Source organism: Alligator sinensis, unplaced genomic scaffold, assembly GCF_000455745.1.
Source record: "Alligator sinensis unplaced genomic scaffold, ASM45574v1 scaffold482_1, whole genome shotgun sequence".
Lineage (NCBI taxonomy): Eukaryota > Metazoa > Chordata > Crocodylia > Alligatoridae > Alligator > Alligator sinensis.
Genome location: NW_005842084.1, coordinates 1396015 through 1412474, shown reverse-complemented (window position 1 = coordinate 1412474; position 16460 = coordinate 1396015). Strand labels below are relative to the sequence as shown.

Genomic DNA, 16460 nt, shown 5'->3' with positions numbered 1-16460 from the left:
TAAGAAGAGACTGGACAAACACCTGGCAGGGGTGATCTGACCCCAGCGCTCTTTCCTGCCTAGGGCAAAGGGTCAGACTCAATGATCTACTGAGGTCTCTTCCGACCCTAAAAATCTATGAAATCTCTTAAACATTGGGGAAAAGATTAACACCAAAAAATCCAAAAAAAGGCAGATTGGACACCTCGCAGTGGACAAAATTCAAACCTTGACTGCTTTATTGACTGCTTCAGAGAAAGAATGAACAATGAAATAATGAACAACAAACATCACCATAACAACCTCTCCCTCTCAGAGAGGAGGGCCATAGACTTTCTAAGAACCAACCACCAAATAGTAATAAAACCAGCAGGTAAAGCAGGAGCTATAGTTATCCTTAACCATGAAGACTACATAAAATAACCCAACAGATAACTCTCTGACATCACCTAGTATGAAAAAAATAGAGGAAGATCCAGCTCCCCTTTTCACCTTAAAATTCAAAACCACCATCACATAATTTCCATCTGGACTACAAGAGAAACGACAAAACTTGATCCTGCCACTATTGAATCCAGTGACTTTTTACATGCTCCCTAAGATCCACAAACAAGGGAACCCAAAAAGACCTATAATATCCAACCATGGAACTGTAACTGAGGAACTATCAGGTTTCATTGAATCCATCCTAAGACCTCTTGTCACCCAAAGACTGAGCTTTGTCCAAGGCACAACAGACTTCCTACAAAAACTTAAATACATAGACCACATTCCCAGCAATACCCTCCTAGCCACCATGGATGTTATCAGCTTATATACCAACATCCCACACCAGGGTGGCATCCAAGCCTGCTTTACATATCTACAAGAGCAAGATTATAACTCAGAGTACAGAGTACATATTACTGAACTTATACACTTCATCCTCACACAACTTCTGTTTTAGCAACCAACACTTCCTCCAGATCATGGGCACAGCTATGGGGACCAAAATGGCCCCACAATATACTAACCTTTCCATGGCCCACCTTGAAGAAGAATTCCTCAAGAACTATACCATCAAACCCATACTATATTTAAGATGTATAATATCTTCATCATTTGGACCAAAAACCTGTAGTCTCTGATTGATTTCCATCACAAATTAAATAACTATTACCCCACAATCAGACTTTCTCTTAAATACTCCAGCACAAACATTTCCTGTTTAGACACTATTGTCAATATCATGAATGGTAAAATACAAACCATTATGTACAAGAAACCCACTGACCTACATACATATCTGCACAGAGCTAGCAATCACCCTAAACACACCAAGAAAGCTATAATATATAGCCAAGCCCTCTGATACCACCAAATTTGCACTGAGGAGAATACCCATGATAGTCACCTCACAAATCTCGTAAGGGCTTTCACTCAACAAGGACACTCCTCCAGAGAGAGAGATAATACTTTTGAAAGAGCCACCTCGATACCACATGAAAAATTCCTACAGTACAAAAAGAAAACCCCCATGAATCGTACATCATTAGTTATGAAGACCCTAGAACCTATATGGAAAATCCTCAAACAATTGCAACCCATACTAGAAGGAAACCCTAGCCTTCAAACAAGCACTGAAGTTTACCAACCTCTTCACAAGAAGCAAACTTCCTATGGCCCAGAGTGCACTGAATGGATCCAGACCATGCTGGGGCAAGAAATTAAAAACCTGCTAACACATTACACCACTCCCACAATAACGACACCATATAACAGAACCATCACCATTCCAGGATCTTACACCTGCACCTCCAGGAATGTAATATGTCTCATCCAGTACACTGAATACTCGGATGGAAAATATGTGGGAGAAACCAAACAACAACTGCGTACTAGAATGAATGCATACCAAAAATCTATCAAAGACAAAGATATCCAATTACCTGTGTACACACTTCTCTCCAGCCACTCTCTCTCCAGTCTCTCAGTTCTAATCCTCAAAGGGAATTGACAAAACACTTTTCGTAGACAAGCCTAGAAACTTCACTTCATAAATCTACTGGATACAAAAATCATGGACTAAATATAGATATTGGATTTAAAGCACATTATAACCTGCCCAACATCTGATAACCCCAGGTAATTTGGCAGCATTTTACAAGCTACATTCTTCTATCACCAGTTCAATATTTCTCCTTTCCCCCACTTCCCCTTCCTGTCTCACACCTGTTACCTTCCAGCCCTCTGATCCTCACTGCCAGGCACTTGCATTTTCACAGGCCTGCATTTTGCATCTTGGCTTCTATTCTACCCAGGAGAACACACAATCTCCAGCAGACTCTCGATATGCCCAAAGAAGGGTGTTTGTTCCTGAATGCAAAGAACATTTTTTCTAACTGTTTAGTTGGTCTAATAAAAGATAGCGCATTTACCCAATTAAGTTTGTCATCCTACAGCAGGGAGATTTACTCTGCAACAGGGCGCACACAGACAATGACTAGGGCTGGCTGGAGAAGAAGGTGCTACAGTGCAAGAGCTGCCTGCTGGTTAGCCCCATACTGTAGCACCCTTGTGCACGAGCCAGACTTTCCACAGTGCTGACCCTCTGGGCCCCCTGCCAGCTGGGCTTGTGCTGCCCTGGCTCCACGTGCTGTGGTCCTGGGCCCAGGTGTAAATACTGCATATGGGAGCAATAAACTCTGGCACAAATTGCACCAGAGTGTATTGTGTCATATTAATATCATGTGTACATGCACTCAGGATGTACGTAGAACACTCCAAATAGAGACCTCCTGCAGACAAATCACCTAACGTTAGGAATTGACTTTGAGGAATCTAAGACATTTTAACAATAACAAGATTCATCTTTTACAAGATGATCTACTTTGTGTCTTAAGGACAGACAATGTGCATAACAGCTAGCACCGCCAGTCTGAGTGGCACTTGACTGGCAAGAGTAAAGTGCTAAAAATGATAAAAATTTAACTATTTAAATTAAACTTTGCTTGTGTAAGTATTGCAGAAGCTGAATGAAATATGACACCTTTCCTTAAACTGCCTGTTTAGACCTGAGTTCCCCAAGACTTTCCAAAATCAAATAGAATTGTGTTACTTGATATTTGATTATTTTTTCTGCAAGTATAGTTGGGTACTTATAGAAATAAAGAATATTCAGACATAATTATTAACAAAAGAAATGTAGAACACATATCAAATGTCAGCTCCAGAGATAAGCCAATCTCTAACTATTCTATCTTTAATAAGCCTGTGAAACTGTGAGTCTTTAGTCACTGGGCCTTTTACAGCAGTCTTATAGCAACAAAGGATAAAACCCATGTTTCCCAACTGCCTGAAAATCTGTAAACATCTAAACAGATGACCTCATTAGAGGACCTGATTTCCTGCATTTGAACATTTTAATGAGGACAGCCAAAATAAATAAATAAGTAAAACGCAGTAGCAAACTCTCAGTTCTACACATTAATTGAATTTTAGGATCAATGAATGACAATATCTGCATTATAGTTGGAAATGAGCACTAAGCTTGGATTTGACAACTTTTATCAGAGTGAACTCATCACTTTCATGTGCAAAACAAATTGGAACAACTGACAACTATTACGAAATGTATAAAATGTTTATCTGTGTATCGCATAGAACAAGGTCAGAATAGTCTCATTTTGCTTTGTTACTTTCATAGATTAATCAATGAAAAGCTTATTTTCATACTGGGATTGTAATCACTCAAGCATCTCAATGAAATGAGCATACTTATGGACTGTAATTAAGTTGAACTGATATACTCAAGTGTTGCCGTTTAAGATATTAGAATACCTATTTTATTGTATCCCACTCATTGATTCTTTCCTCTACTTCAGATCTTGATATTCATTTTATTTTTTCTTGTTCAGCACAAGCTGCCATTTTTACTCCAAATAAAGAACAAATATGCAACTAACTCTTCAGTTCAAACACATATTTGGTATAGAAACAATGCCTTCACAAGGTACTTGAATATAGCTGTCCCTTATTTAGCTGTTGGTCATACAAAAATTTGGTTATACAATGTTGCCTGTGTATAGCATTGTTAGTCGCACTAATCACTTCATCCTTGTAAAACATTCTCACTGAATTATTGGCTGAGAATTCTTTACAAAAATAGACATTTAAATCACTTTGGCAACAATTTAGAACTTAGATAATGTCTTACATTAAAGAGAATTATGTCAAACATTTACATTGTCCTATTTCAATTAAGGATGGAATTATCCTAAAATTAAGTAACCAGTTGTTTACAGCTAAACACTTAATGCTAAATGGCAGTGGAAATCATGCATTATTTTAGTCAAACAGATATGTGCATTCCAATGTAAAAGCAGCCTGTTTTTATTGTCATGAACACCTCAGTGGGTTTCCTTTTTATGTCAGCTCAGTCCAAAAACTATCACTATCATTAGGTTCTAAATAAATTTGTGTCAGAGTGTCAAAGACTAAGACTGGTCATATGTTGGGCAAAAAATGGATTTTTCAAATTAGTGGTTGAACTGAAAAATTTGAAAACAATCCAAGTCAAAAGGAAGCAGATTTGTGGGGGGAGAAGGAACTTCAGTGAAATGAAAAATAAACCTAATAAAACACTGATTTTTGGGTCACGCAGGAACTCAAGTTTGGTGTGTTACCCTAAAATCAGTTATTTATGTCTTTGTTTAACTATATATTTTAGGATAAATATTGTTTCCAAATGAAAAGTCCAAAGGTTTTGTTTTGCAAATGTCAAATGAACCATTTTATTTTGAAAATGTTGAAATAAAACATTTATTTTTTGGAAAATGTCTCCTCCACCTTGTTTTGGTCTAACACTATATGTCAAATTTGTCCCAAAGTCAAAAATACTTTTAGTCTCCTTGAAAACTCCGTTTCCTGATGAATTTATTAGTTGAGAAAATTCCACCTAATCTTATTAGTGCCACATTAAGAGTTACAGAGTGAATAGCCATGCATAGGTGTACAGCAAGACATTGTAGTACCCTTCCCCCTTACGTCATAATATTTCTGCACAAAAAGTAATCATCATTGTAATGTCTTAGAGACTTTCATTCCAACCTCCTTTCCCTGGCCTTGAAATAACCAAACAAAAGACTGCAGTAGAAAATAACACCCCAAGTTTTCTGGTGGGGGCAGTTTCCAGTTAGGGGAACAAGAGTCTGAGAGATAAGGCTGACAGTGCAGGCATGATCAATAATGCTTATACTTCACTATTAAGTCTCATTGCCTTGATTTAAGTAGCTTCTTTTTAATCTAGGACAGGCTAAGAAATGACAGTCCTTGTGCAATGACTCTCATTAGTGTCCTCAGAAGGTGAAAAAAGAGAGGAGGGGCTCCTTCTAGCGCATTTTCCCTTTCTCTCGTTTTGTGAACTTGTGGTATTGTAAGGCTACAAACAAGCATTTGTGAGATCCAGCTCAGATTTAGTTACTAGGGCTGTGCAAAATAGCAACGTTCCATTTCAACCAGTGTTTCAACTTTTTGATGGAACAGCATTTCATTTTGAATTTTGTTTCAATTCAAAACAGCTGCTCCATTCCATTCCATTGAAACAGGGTTGAAATGGTGAAACTGTTTCGACGTTTCACCCATAGGATATAATGGGGAAGGACAAAACTACCTATAACTTTGTCAGTTCTGGCTTGATTTGGAGGAAACTTGCAGGAGTGGTAGCTCTTTCTAAGGGCATCAAGTCTGCCAAGTTTTAAGGAGATAAGTGCAGGGGTTTGGGGGAAACTGCACCCCAAATTGTGTATTGAGCTGGTCCCTGAGTGAATCATGATTGATTGCGTAACACAGTAGCTAGTAATGATAATGAGTTAATGAGAAAGGATTAACACCAACAAAACCACAAACTAAGGAGAGAAAATAATCAATACAGAGCTGGGAACTGCTTCTGCCCCAAGACAGAGACAGTCAGTTACACGCATTTGGTGCTTACTGGGAGAGGCATGGGTAAGTAAGCTGGTATGGGGGAGGATGGCCACATCAGTGGTGCTAGTAGGTCCACAGAAAGGCGGGGAGGAGAGACTGGCAGTTCTATGGGGGGGGAATAGTCGGGTGGGGGGGGAATAGCCTGGTCAGGGGGTAAGAACACCACAGCCCTAGGGCTTCAGGCTGTGGTAAGTGTCTGGGCTTTAATGTATTTAATGAATAAAGGAACACCTTCAAGAAGAGGGATTGAAGGGTCCCATCTCTTCTGTCTGCCTACTGAAAGAAAGGCCTGACCCCTATTTCCTAATAAATGATTTAGGAGCTAACTGCCAGAGAGGATTTAGTGCCATGAATTTGAAGAAGTGATGTTCTGAAGTCTTAGAGGTGGGTGGGATTTAAGGCATACTCCTCTCTTAAACTTTGCCTATTGGCTGAATTAGGTTGCTTCCTGGTCAGGTGATTTTTTGTAGATTCCAGTTTCAGTAGCTTAAGTTTCTCCATACATTGTATAGAAAAACTAAATACTAAACTCAGGGCTCTGAATCAAAGTGTACTGTTAATGAATTTAATAAACAGGTGTTAGCGCAACTGAATATTGTGATGCACTAGTTCCATTTGTGAATGAGGCCCCTAACCTCCTCTAAAAGAAACATGGAAGTATCTATATTTTTCCTATTCCTGAGGAAATAATGCTTATCAGGAGCCCAGAAAAGGTGTCCTGGAAAGTCGCTCCCATGGCAAGAAAGTCATATTGTACTGTTTGCACAGCACTTTAAACACATGAGAGCTCTTTATTATATATCATCATGTAAGAGCTTTAAGTGCTACACAGTATCATTATTGTTATTATTTGCCTGAATCTACATCATGAGAGGGAAGACCATGATTAATCTTTTCAGGTTCTACAGCCATCTTCATACATAGACTTGTAGGTGAAATTTTGACATGTTGCATGAGAGAAAATATGGAAATGTAGATATACAAATCTTAAGAATTACAAAGGTAGGGACAGACTAGTTAGGGGAAAGGACAATCTTGATGTTTACAAGGGGAGGATAAGGAAAGTGGGGTTGGCTCTGAGCAGTAAAAGGAAACATACTTTTTCATAAGACCTGAACACTGGAACGTAGGGCTAGAGGTACTCCACTGGACCATTAAACCCAGTCCTCTGTGTTCACAGGGTACTATTATCCAAGGGAATACCCCAAATTTCCACTTTGAACCTCACCAAAAACTACAAGGAACAATATCAGGAAGAACCAGAACACTTCATAATATGCTACAGGTAAAAGACAAGGGCATTGGCAAAGCCAACTGCAACAACAGGGAAGTCATTAGTTAATCTATGCTCTGAAGATAATAGAAAAAGGACCATGCCAAAAACTCCCAGAGTTTCTATCAGTCTGACCTCCAGTAAAAATTCCTTCGTGACCCAAAATTTGGTGATAATTATGACGCTGAGTGGAATAGAAAGCCAGAAACTCTGGGTTTCTAGTATCAGCAGGAGTATCAACACATATAACCAAAAAATCCCAAACAGCCTTAACTGTAGCCAGTGCCCGAGTACCTGACAGGAAGGCACCCTCCACTCCAAGAAGACAATGCAATTATTCGGGGAAGATTAAAATGCTGCCTGGTTTCAACAGGCAACCAGCAAAGCCCTGGGGCATGGGATTACCAGCTGTCTTCCAAACTACAAAACTATCTTAACATCCTAACCTGGAGACCAAAATTATGTGATTCCATATCACACACCTGGGAGAAAAAGAAGGTGGACATTATAAATAGGAGCAATGAATTGTATGTGTGGTGGTTTGTAAGGGTCTTATACAAATGTTGTAGAGAAATTGGCTGAAGAGACAGTTGGGAGTGGGTATGTTTGGGCAACTACAAGAAATTAGGAAATTACTACAAGTTACAAAGTAGGGGAAGAGAAAGATAGTCCTGAATTCTGTAGGATGGTGAGAAACAAGGACAAGGTTGAACTGCTGCAGTGTTAAATGAACTTTATGTCACATTACGTAAACTGAAATGAAATGGGCAATAGATGTGTATTAGAGTAAAAATTAGAGTACACAGAGAATAGGTAGAGCCAGACTGTGTGGGGAGGGAGGAGATACATAAAAGAGCTTGCCTGTCTGCCTCAAAGTATGATGATAAAAAATATGCACACGGGGCACATCTATACATGCACATTTACTGCACAGTAACCAAAATTACTGCACAGTATGGGCACACTTCTACATGTGCACGCCTGTACTGCGTAGTAAATATTGAGACTTACACCAACTTAAGTGTACATTTGATACTAAATTTGATACCTGCATCATTCAGGTATCAAATGTATGACTGATTAGTTACTGCACAGTGACACGCATGTAGACTCCTTTCTGTGCAGTAACAGTGTGTGTGGACTGACTTTGGACTGACTTTAGTCCCAAGTCAGTCCACACACTGCGTTAATGTGCTTTAACGCCTGCACATGTAGATGTTGGCCCAATCCTTACTTACCGCTCAGTAAATTTAAGCTGGTGCAAATGCCCACAGAATATTAACAGTTTACACTAAAATTACTGCAGTCATCACCCCTCCATCAGACTATTTCTGGAATACTCCAATACCAACATTTCATTTTTAGACACTAGAGTCAATATCCAGAATGGTTAAATACAAACCACCATATACAAAAAACCCATGGATTAACATACATATCTGTACAGAACCAGCAATCACCCGGAACACACCAAGAAAGCTGTGATATACAGCAAAGCCCTCTGATACCACCAACCTTGCACCGAGGAGAACACCCAAGATATTCACCTCACAAATCTCAAAAGGGGTTTTGATTCAACAAGGACACTTTTGTAGAGAAATAGATCACTCTTTTGAGAGAGCCACCTGGATACCACATGAAGAATTGCTGCAGTACAAAAAGAAAATCTCCACAAATTGGACACTTTTAGTTATGACATACCATCCTTCCCTATAACCTATACGGAAAATCCTCAAACAATTGCAACTCATACTAAATAAGACCCAGTTCTTAAAGAGATCTTTTCAGAACCACCTATCCTAGCTTTTAAACACAGGCACCATACCTTGCCAACCTCATCACCAGAAGCAAACTTCCTCAAAGCACACTGAATGGATCCAGACCATGCCAGGACAAAAAATGTAAAACCTGCCAACACATGTCCACTGCTCCCACAGTAAGTACACCCCGCAAAAGAATCATCGCCATTTCTGGATCTTACATCTGCTCCTCCAGAAATGTAATATAGCTCACCCAGTATACTGAATGCCCTCATGGAAACTACATAGGAGGAACCAAACAGGAACTGCATACGAGAATGAATACACACTGATAATCTATCAAAGACAAGAATACCTAATTAACTGTGTGGGTGCACATTTGTCACAAGACAACTACTCTCTCTCCAATCTCTATTCTAGTCCTCAAAGGGATTTTACAAAACACCTTTTGTAGATGAGCCTGCAAACTTTACTTCATAAATCTACTGGATATAAAAAATCATGGACTAAATATAGACATTGGATTTATTGCACATTATAACCTGCCTGGCATACCATAACCCTAGGTAACCTCTTTACATTTTCTCAGCTACATTTTATCACCTGTTGACATTCCCCTCTTTTGTTTCCCCTCCACCTACTTGTCTCACACCCGTTAACTCCTATCCTCTCTGATCTTCCCTGCAACACATTTGCATTTTCTCAGACCTGCATTTTACATATTGGCTTAAGCTTCTATTCCACCCTAGAAAGAAGACAAACTCTCACTGTGCCTGAAGAAGAGTGCTTGTGCTGGAAAGCTTGAAAAGAACAATTTTCCAACTATTTAGTTGGTCTAATAAAAAATATCACATTTATCCAAATAACCTTGTCTGCCTACAATCCACTACAACAGTGAGTTCTTTAGGAAACAGGAAAAAGAGTGCAAACTCTCTAGAGCAAAGCACAAACAACCTTGTTGATATGCTATTCTGTGTGAATCAGTAGATAGACTACAAGTCTCCCGTCTCAGGATAAAAAGTCGTAACATTGGAAAATATTTTCTAATCTAAGTTTATACCAAATTATTACTAAACAGAACCAATAATTTGAAAAGTTATGCAAAAAATTCAGATTAGGAAAATAGTTTGGACAGAATACAGCTCCATAATAAACAAAGAGCTTTAACTCGAGCAAACAGGGTACTTATACATGAGCGCGGAAGCTGCTCTGATGTGCTGGAATTCCAGTGCATCGGAAAAGACTTGATTAACCGAGCTGTTCTAGTTAAAGTGCTGCTCCCACCCATGGAGCACATGTAAAAGTGCCCACCAAACCTAAATATGTTCAATTTTTGAGCCAACTGCTTGACCTAAGTGTCACAACCCAAAGTTGTGGATTTTTTGATTGTGTGCGCTTCGGCACCGCTAAATTATGTTCCCGCCGAATTGCAGCTCTTTTGCACGACGGAGTGTTCTGTTGTTATAGAGAACCCGCGTGCAGAAAAGTGTTTCCCACCTTTCTGTAGCCTTCTTTGCATTGTGCATTACTCTTGCATTACAGTGATGCATGCTGCAAAGGAGTTCCCGCCAGTTGTATTAAGATTTGAGCCACATTATTGACCGGTCTTAATTTAGGCACACGTGGCGGCTAGCTATTGGCTTGCTAGCCATACAAAAGGCTTGGGTGGTTTCCGCCCAAGTTGGAGAGAAAGACGGAAAAAGAGACGGAGAGAGAGACGGAGAGACGGATCTCTAAGCGCTGTGGGTCCTTTCGAACCCAGCGCGTCTTTCTTAAGAAGGCGATAGAGGCTCCAATTGCCGAACCCCTGGAGCCTAGCAAACTCCGGGGCACCACTCACCGACAGCCTCTAGCCTCTCCCCGTCACTGATCGCAGCCCAGACGAATCCCTACCCTAAACCCAGTTATCAAAACCACGGAGTCTGAACCACTCCGAGGATCCTGGGAACCGAGTTTTAGAGTCCTCCAACGAGGATTGAAGCGGAGCTGTACCTGGAAACTGTCCAGCCTGCACCGCGACCATCTCCGGTGTAAGTAAATAATCTTTTCAATCAACCATTACGCCTCCGTGACTGATTCTAGCTCGAGTGTACTACTTTACCCCGTGGTTTTTCTCCGGCCCCGCGTGCCCGGGCTGCTGGCCACAGCCCGCGTGCACACAGATGGGCCCAGCTCGCGCCTGGCGAGGACGGGACCGGGAGCCGGCCCGCACGCTAAGAATGCATGGTTCAGTATAGATTATTAATGAACAATTTCTAAATCTTATCTAGTTAAGGTTTATTTTTGCTAGGAAGGCAAGTTATATTATTCCAGTTTTAGAGATGAGGGAATGGAAGCAGAGTAATATTCCTTAAAATGATTTGAGAAAATTGACAGAGGGATTTGGGGTCACAGACAATGACTCAGGATTACCTTGTTCTCATTTCTAAATTCAGTCATTAGTCTGTCTTACCCAACCCCTCTGGCATGATTTTAAGGAAGAAACATACTTTTTATTGAAGATGATAATAGCCAATAAATACAAGGAACAAAATAAAGGCTAGCTGAAGCTAACACACACGTATGTATATGTTCTTATTATTACTTGCTTAGCACTGAAAATGTGCTTGATTGAACATTAGATTATGCACATGCATCAGGAATACTGATTATATAGAAAAAATAATTATTTCTAATTATGCAATTCAATTATTTTGATAATCTCTTATTAAGTAACCATGATTTCAGTAAAAATACTAAGGAAACTGCAACATATTATTACACTAAAATTTGCTAGCTGCATGAATTAAAATAGTTTCTCAAGTAGCAACCTAAGGGTTAGTGGCCTTAATAACTTTAATTTAGTGTCCGTCTCAGTAGTTCTTCTTGTTGGTGCTTTGCAAGTACCAGGCACACCTATGATAGTCTATAAATAATAATTTGACATAATAGAGCAATTCAGTCAGCGTGGCCCTACTGATTTGATTTAAACTGTGCTGATTTACACCAGCTCATTAGAGCTGCCAAATAAGTGTAAAAGCTATGGCCAAATATTTAACAGAAGTAAGCAGGGAAGGATTCCAGTGCACTATCCAAATCAATTTTTGAATACCACATTCAAAGATATAGAACAGGCCAATTAAATGGCCCGTGTGGAACAGCATGTGGGCAGATGAAAAGGGAATGCCTCTTCTGAGTCACAGTACTTCAACAAAGCTTGAGTTTAAAAGGGGCAGCAGCACCCTTCATATGTCTTTTGCTGCGCTTTGCTTGTAATCCTCATAGTCAGTGATCTATCAGAGCTACCCTTAATTTCCCTTAAACTTGTGGGGTACAGCGATATATTCAGATTTTCTGTGGCTGGTGAGTTTTGGGCAAGATATGACTTACTGGATATAAAAAAATATATAGCATTTCCAATAAAGTATTTTAAACTATGCATTTTAATTAGAGTTATTGGTACAGGCATTCCAATAATAAAGAAGTCTTTATGACTATGTTATGCTTGCTGATTGAAGCAATGTATATAACAGCAGGACAGGCACAGTATTGTCATCACATCAGTATGACTGACATTTGACATTGTGAAATATACTCAGGCACTAATCAGTATGCCCACTGTTGCTGTTAAAAACTGATATATGACGGTGATTAATTGCTTTTGAAATTTTGATCAAAATTCATCTGTCCAATTTTCTGGCCCCAGTTCCATAAGTCAAATCTCACCCTAGGATTACAGAAATCAATTTAGTGTAGGCCTTTGTGAAAGCAGAGGAAAAAAAGAAGAGAGATGTAATTTTTGAGTTGTCAGTGACTGATTGTTTTTTTGATTTCACATTTTTACTTAAGATAGAATAAGCCTTACCGTAGCTGTCATAAGCGTCTTCACTTGTTCCATGACCATAGTCATAATATTCAGGCACACTGTAACAGATTCAGATAACAACAATGTTACTATAATCAGAAAGGATCTGTGCAAAAGCTTAAACAGTATATGAAAGCAAAATGTACTGTGTCACTTTTACATGCTGTCATAGCAGACCAGCTATCTCTAGTTATGAAATACAGTCAGACTGCGAAACTACAAAGAAAAATGAATCAGTGAAAATATAACCTTTAGTTCAGCATACCATATTTGTTATCTTCATTTATCTACTAATTATACAATAAATCTTTTTCTTAAATATGAAACATAAAAATGTGATGTTCATGAACAAAGTCGAGTATACTTATCTGTTTCACTATTCATTGGGATTAAAGTACCAAATCATATACCTCTTAGCCTGACTAACTTTAACTACCCAAATTTCTCTAATATTGATATTCACTTTAATTTTTATTTCCCCTGAATACTGCTGCCTGTCATAATAAGCCTGTAAAGTAGTTGCTTTTACAGAAGATTTTTTGGTCATGCTTTCTGCAAAGATGCTCTTCTTGCTTTGCTTAGAAATTGGAAGCCTGAATCTCCACAGCCTTATGTCTTGTGCCATCACTTATGCCGGTGCAGAGTAGATATGCAGTACAAATAAAAGTGATAAAATTCATCATAATTATTTTAATTTGTATTCAGTTATCACCTAATAGTCCCCAAGTCAGGATCATTGCCCCATTGTACATGGCACCATACAGCATCATAAATGAAAGAGCACACACCAACTGCACATGCTTCTTCAACCTGACAAAGGGCATTTATACCCAAAAGCTTGCAAAGAAGGACTTTTCCAACTATTTGAATTGGTCTAATAAAAGACATCAGATTTACCTAAAGAACTTTGGGTAAATTCTCTGGACAGGTTGGACAAGTGGGCAGAAAACAAAAGAATGCAGTTCAACAAGGAGAAATGCAAAGTGCTGCACCTAGGGAGGAAAAATGTCCAGCACACCTACAGCCTAGGGAATGACCTGCTGGGTGGCACAGAAGTGGAAAGGGATCTTGGAGTCCTAGTGGACTCCAAGATGAACATGAGTCAGCAGTGTGACGAAGCCATCAAAAAAGCCAATGGCACTTTATCGTGCATCAGCAGATGCATGACAAATAGGTCCAAGGAGGTGATACTTCCCCTCTATCGGGCGCTGGTCAGACCGCAGTTGGAGTACTGCGTGCAATTCTGGGCGCCGCACTTCAAGAGGGATGCGGATAACCTGGAGAGGGTTCAGAGAAGGGCCACTCGTATGGTTAAGGGCCTACAGACCAAGCCTTACAAGGAGAGACTAGAGAAACTGGATCTATTCAGCCTCCGCAAGAGAAGGTTGAGAGGCGACCTTGTGGCTGCCTATAAGTTCGTCACGGGGGCACAGAAGGGAATTGGTGAGTATTTATTCACCAAGGCGCCCCCGGGGGTTACAAGAAATAATGGCCACAAGCTAGCAGAGAGCAGATTTAGATTGGACATTAGGAAGAACTTCTTCACAGTTAGAGTGGGGTTGGACTCGATGATCTATTGAGGTCCCTTCTGACCCTAACATCTATGAATCTATGAATCTATGAAACTTTGTCTGCTTATGTCCTTAGACCACAACGGCTACAACCTATAACCCTGTAGGGTCTAACCAAAGAGTTTATAAGTCTCCCATGGTTTCCCCACCCGCCGCAAACTTTTTTTCTTCATAAATTGTATTCATTCCATCCTCTACAAATTAAGCAAAAACAGACTCATTCTTCATTTTTATTTTCATTTTTTGCTGGGGGAGAGCAGGGGTTACACAGGCTGGGGAAGCTGTCAGATTTTGAGTGTCTTGAATTTGTAGTAACATATAGCTATTTGATGGTTTGAGAATAAATCATGTTGTGCAGTCTATCTAACAGCAATTCAATGCAAGCATTTCACAGTTCACAGTCTAACTGCTTTGATTTTGGCCCTATTGTACATGACTTTTCCCCCACTGAGTGGACCACAGGTTTCTAATACAATTCCTTACGATTAAAAATTCACTGTGCATATAAAGTCTAAAATTTTTGGAAAATACACTGTTTTAGCCAGTGTTTCTTCAGGTGCTCAGATCCTACACTGATGTGGCCTTAGAAGCATCTAGGGCAAATTAAATCAATTCATAAAGAGTCTATTTACACTTTCCCAAGGTTGGCACTGGGGAACAGTGCCATTAATCATACTCACCTATGCATGTTAATGATCCACCTATTGCTTCTATTGTGTATGCCAACTCCATGAAATGAGAAGATTATCTGTGTTTGAGTGGCACTGTGCTCCAAGCAATACTTTTCTACTCTTGCCTTGATCATGGCTATTGGCATGTGCTCAGGACAGCTCTAAGGCAGCTGCCTTGCCTGGGATTTGATGCATGTGGAGTGGGAATAAATGAATGGGACAACCTTCATGGTGGTACTCCTCGGTGCAGCATGGAGACAGTGCTGTCATGCCATAATATATGTGTTAATGTGGACACAAAGGACACAAATTGAAATAAAATTAATTCATTCAAAGATTTTTTGCTGCATTTTCTCTGCTCAGGCAATACAATTACAGAACAGCGTTGTCTTTGGGCCTTGTTACACAGTAATTTTAGGTGGCTTCTAGGGCTTTTAACCCCTGGATTGGCTGCACATTAACAACTTTTAAGTGGTTAAAACTACTTGTTATTCATCTTAAAGTACACCACTCCAGGACAGGAATATCTCTAATCTGTCAAATTTTGCTCCTGTCCCATTAAGTTGTGGCCATTCTCCACAGCTATTCCACCCAAGTTGAAGTCCTCTAGCATGCCAGGATACAGTGACCCCTCCAGAGTCAGGGTGAGCTGGGATGCCAGGGTACAGCTGGGCTGGGCAGGGTCCCTGCCAGTGGCTGCAGTGTCTCCTGCTCTGCCCTGCAGGAGCAAGCTGGTCCTGTCCCCAGCTCCTAGCCCTGCCTCTGCTGGCCAAGCCTCTAGGGGCAAGTAACAGCTGTGGAGGTGAAGGAAAGTCAGATGGTTTGTCGCCTTAAGGTGTGACTACTCCACCAAGCCTATCAACACTAGGCCAATTAACATTTGTATGGTTTTCAGCATAAGGTGTAATAAGGCCCTTACAGTGTAACCGGAGCATTTATTTTACTTAAAAGACTCAGGCAAACTTTAATAAAAATACACTCAACAAGCTTACTAGTGCTAAAATTCTAGGGATGACTTAAAATTCTGTTGAACATGCTAATACTTTCCTGTGATTCCAGTGATTTGGGCATACAGTTAACTGGAAAAACATAACAGATGGAGATGTGGCAGGGTGGGGATTAAAATATTAATTTAACCAGATTGACTGGTCACTTAATAAAATACTCATAAAAGACACCCAACACATCACTAAGATATGGGAGATAACAATATAAAAAAACACACATAATGTGACGCAAGCACTTGGCGTATTGACTGCAGTTCCTGGGACTGGATATTATTGGAGTAGTGAAGTTAGGAGGGAACAAACTGATTTCCAAAAATGAACTTAAATAATTCTCTCCCCTCTGGTACATTATACAAAACAATCTGACTCTAATTCATACAATGCTGGAATC

At 39.8% G+C, this 16460-nt stretch overlaps 1 protein-coding gene across 1 annotated transcript in view; it reads right to left on the bottom strand.

Annotated features, from left to right (window-relative positions):
- Positions 1-16460, bottom strand: part of KHDRBS2 (KH RNA binding domain containing, signal transduction associated 2) — a 726669-nt gene that overhangs the window by 23452 nt on the left and 686757 nt on the right. Inside the window, exon 6 of the mRNA XM_025204492.1 lies at positions 12821-12879. Within this exon, the coding sequence (XP_025060277.1) occupies positions 12821-12879 (59 nt within the window). The remainder of the gene's footprint in view (positions 1-12820; positions 12880-16460) is intronic.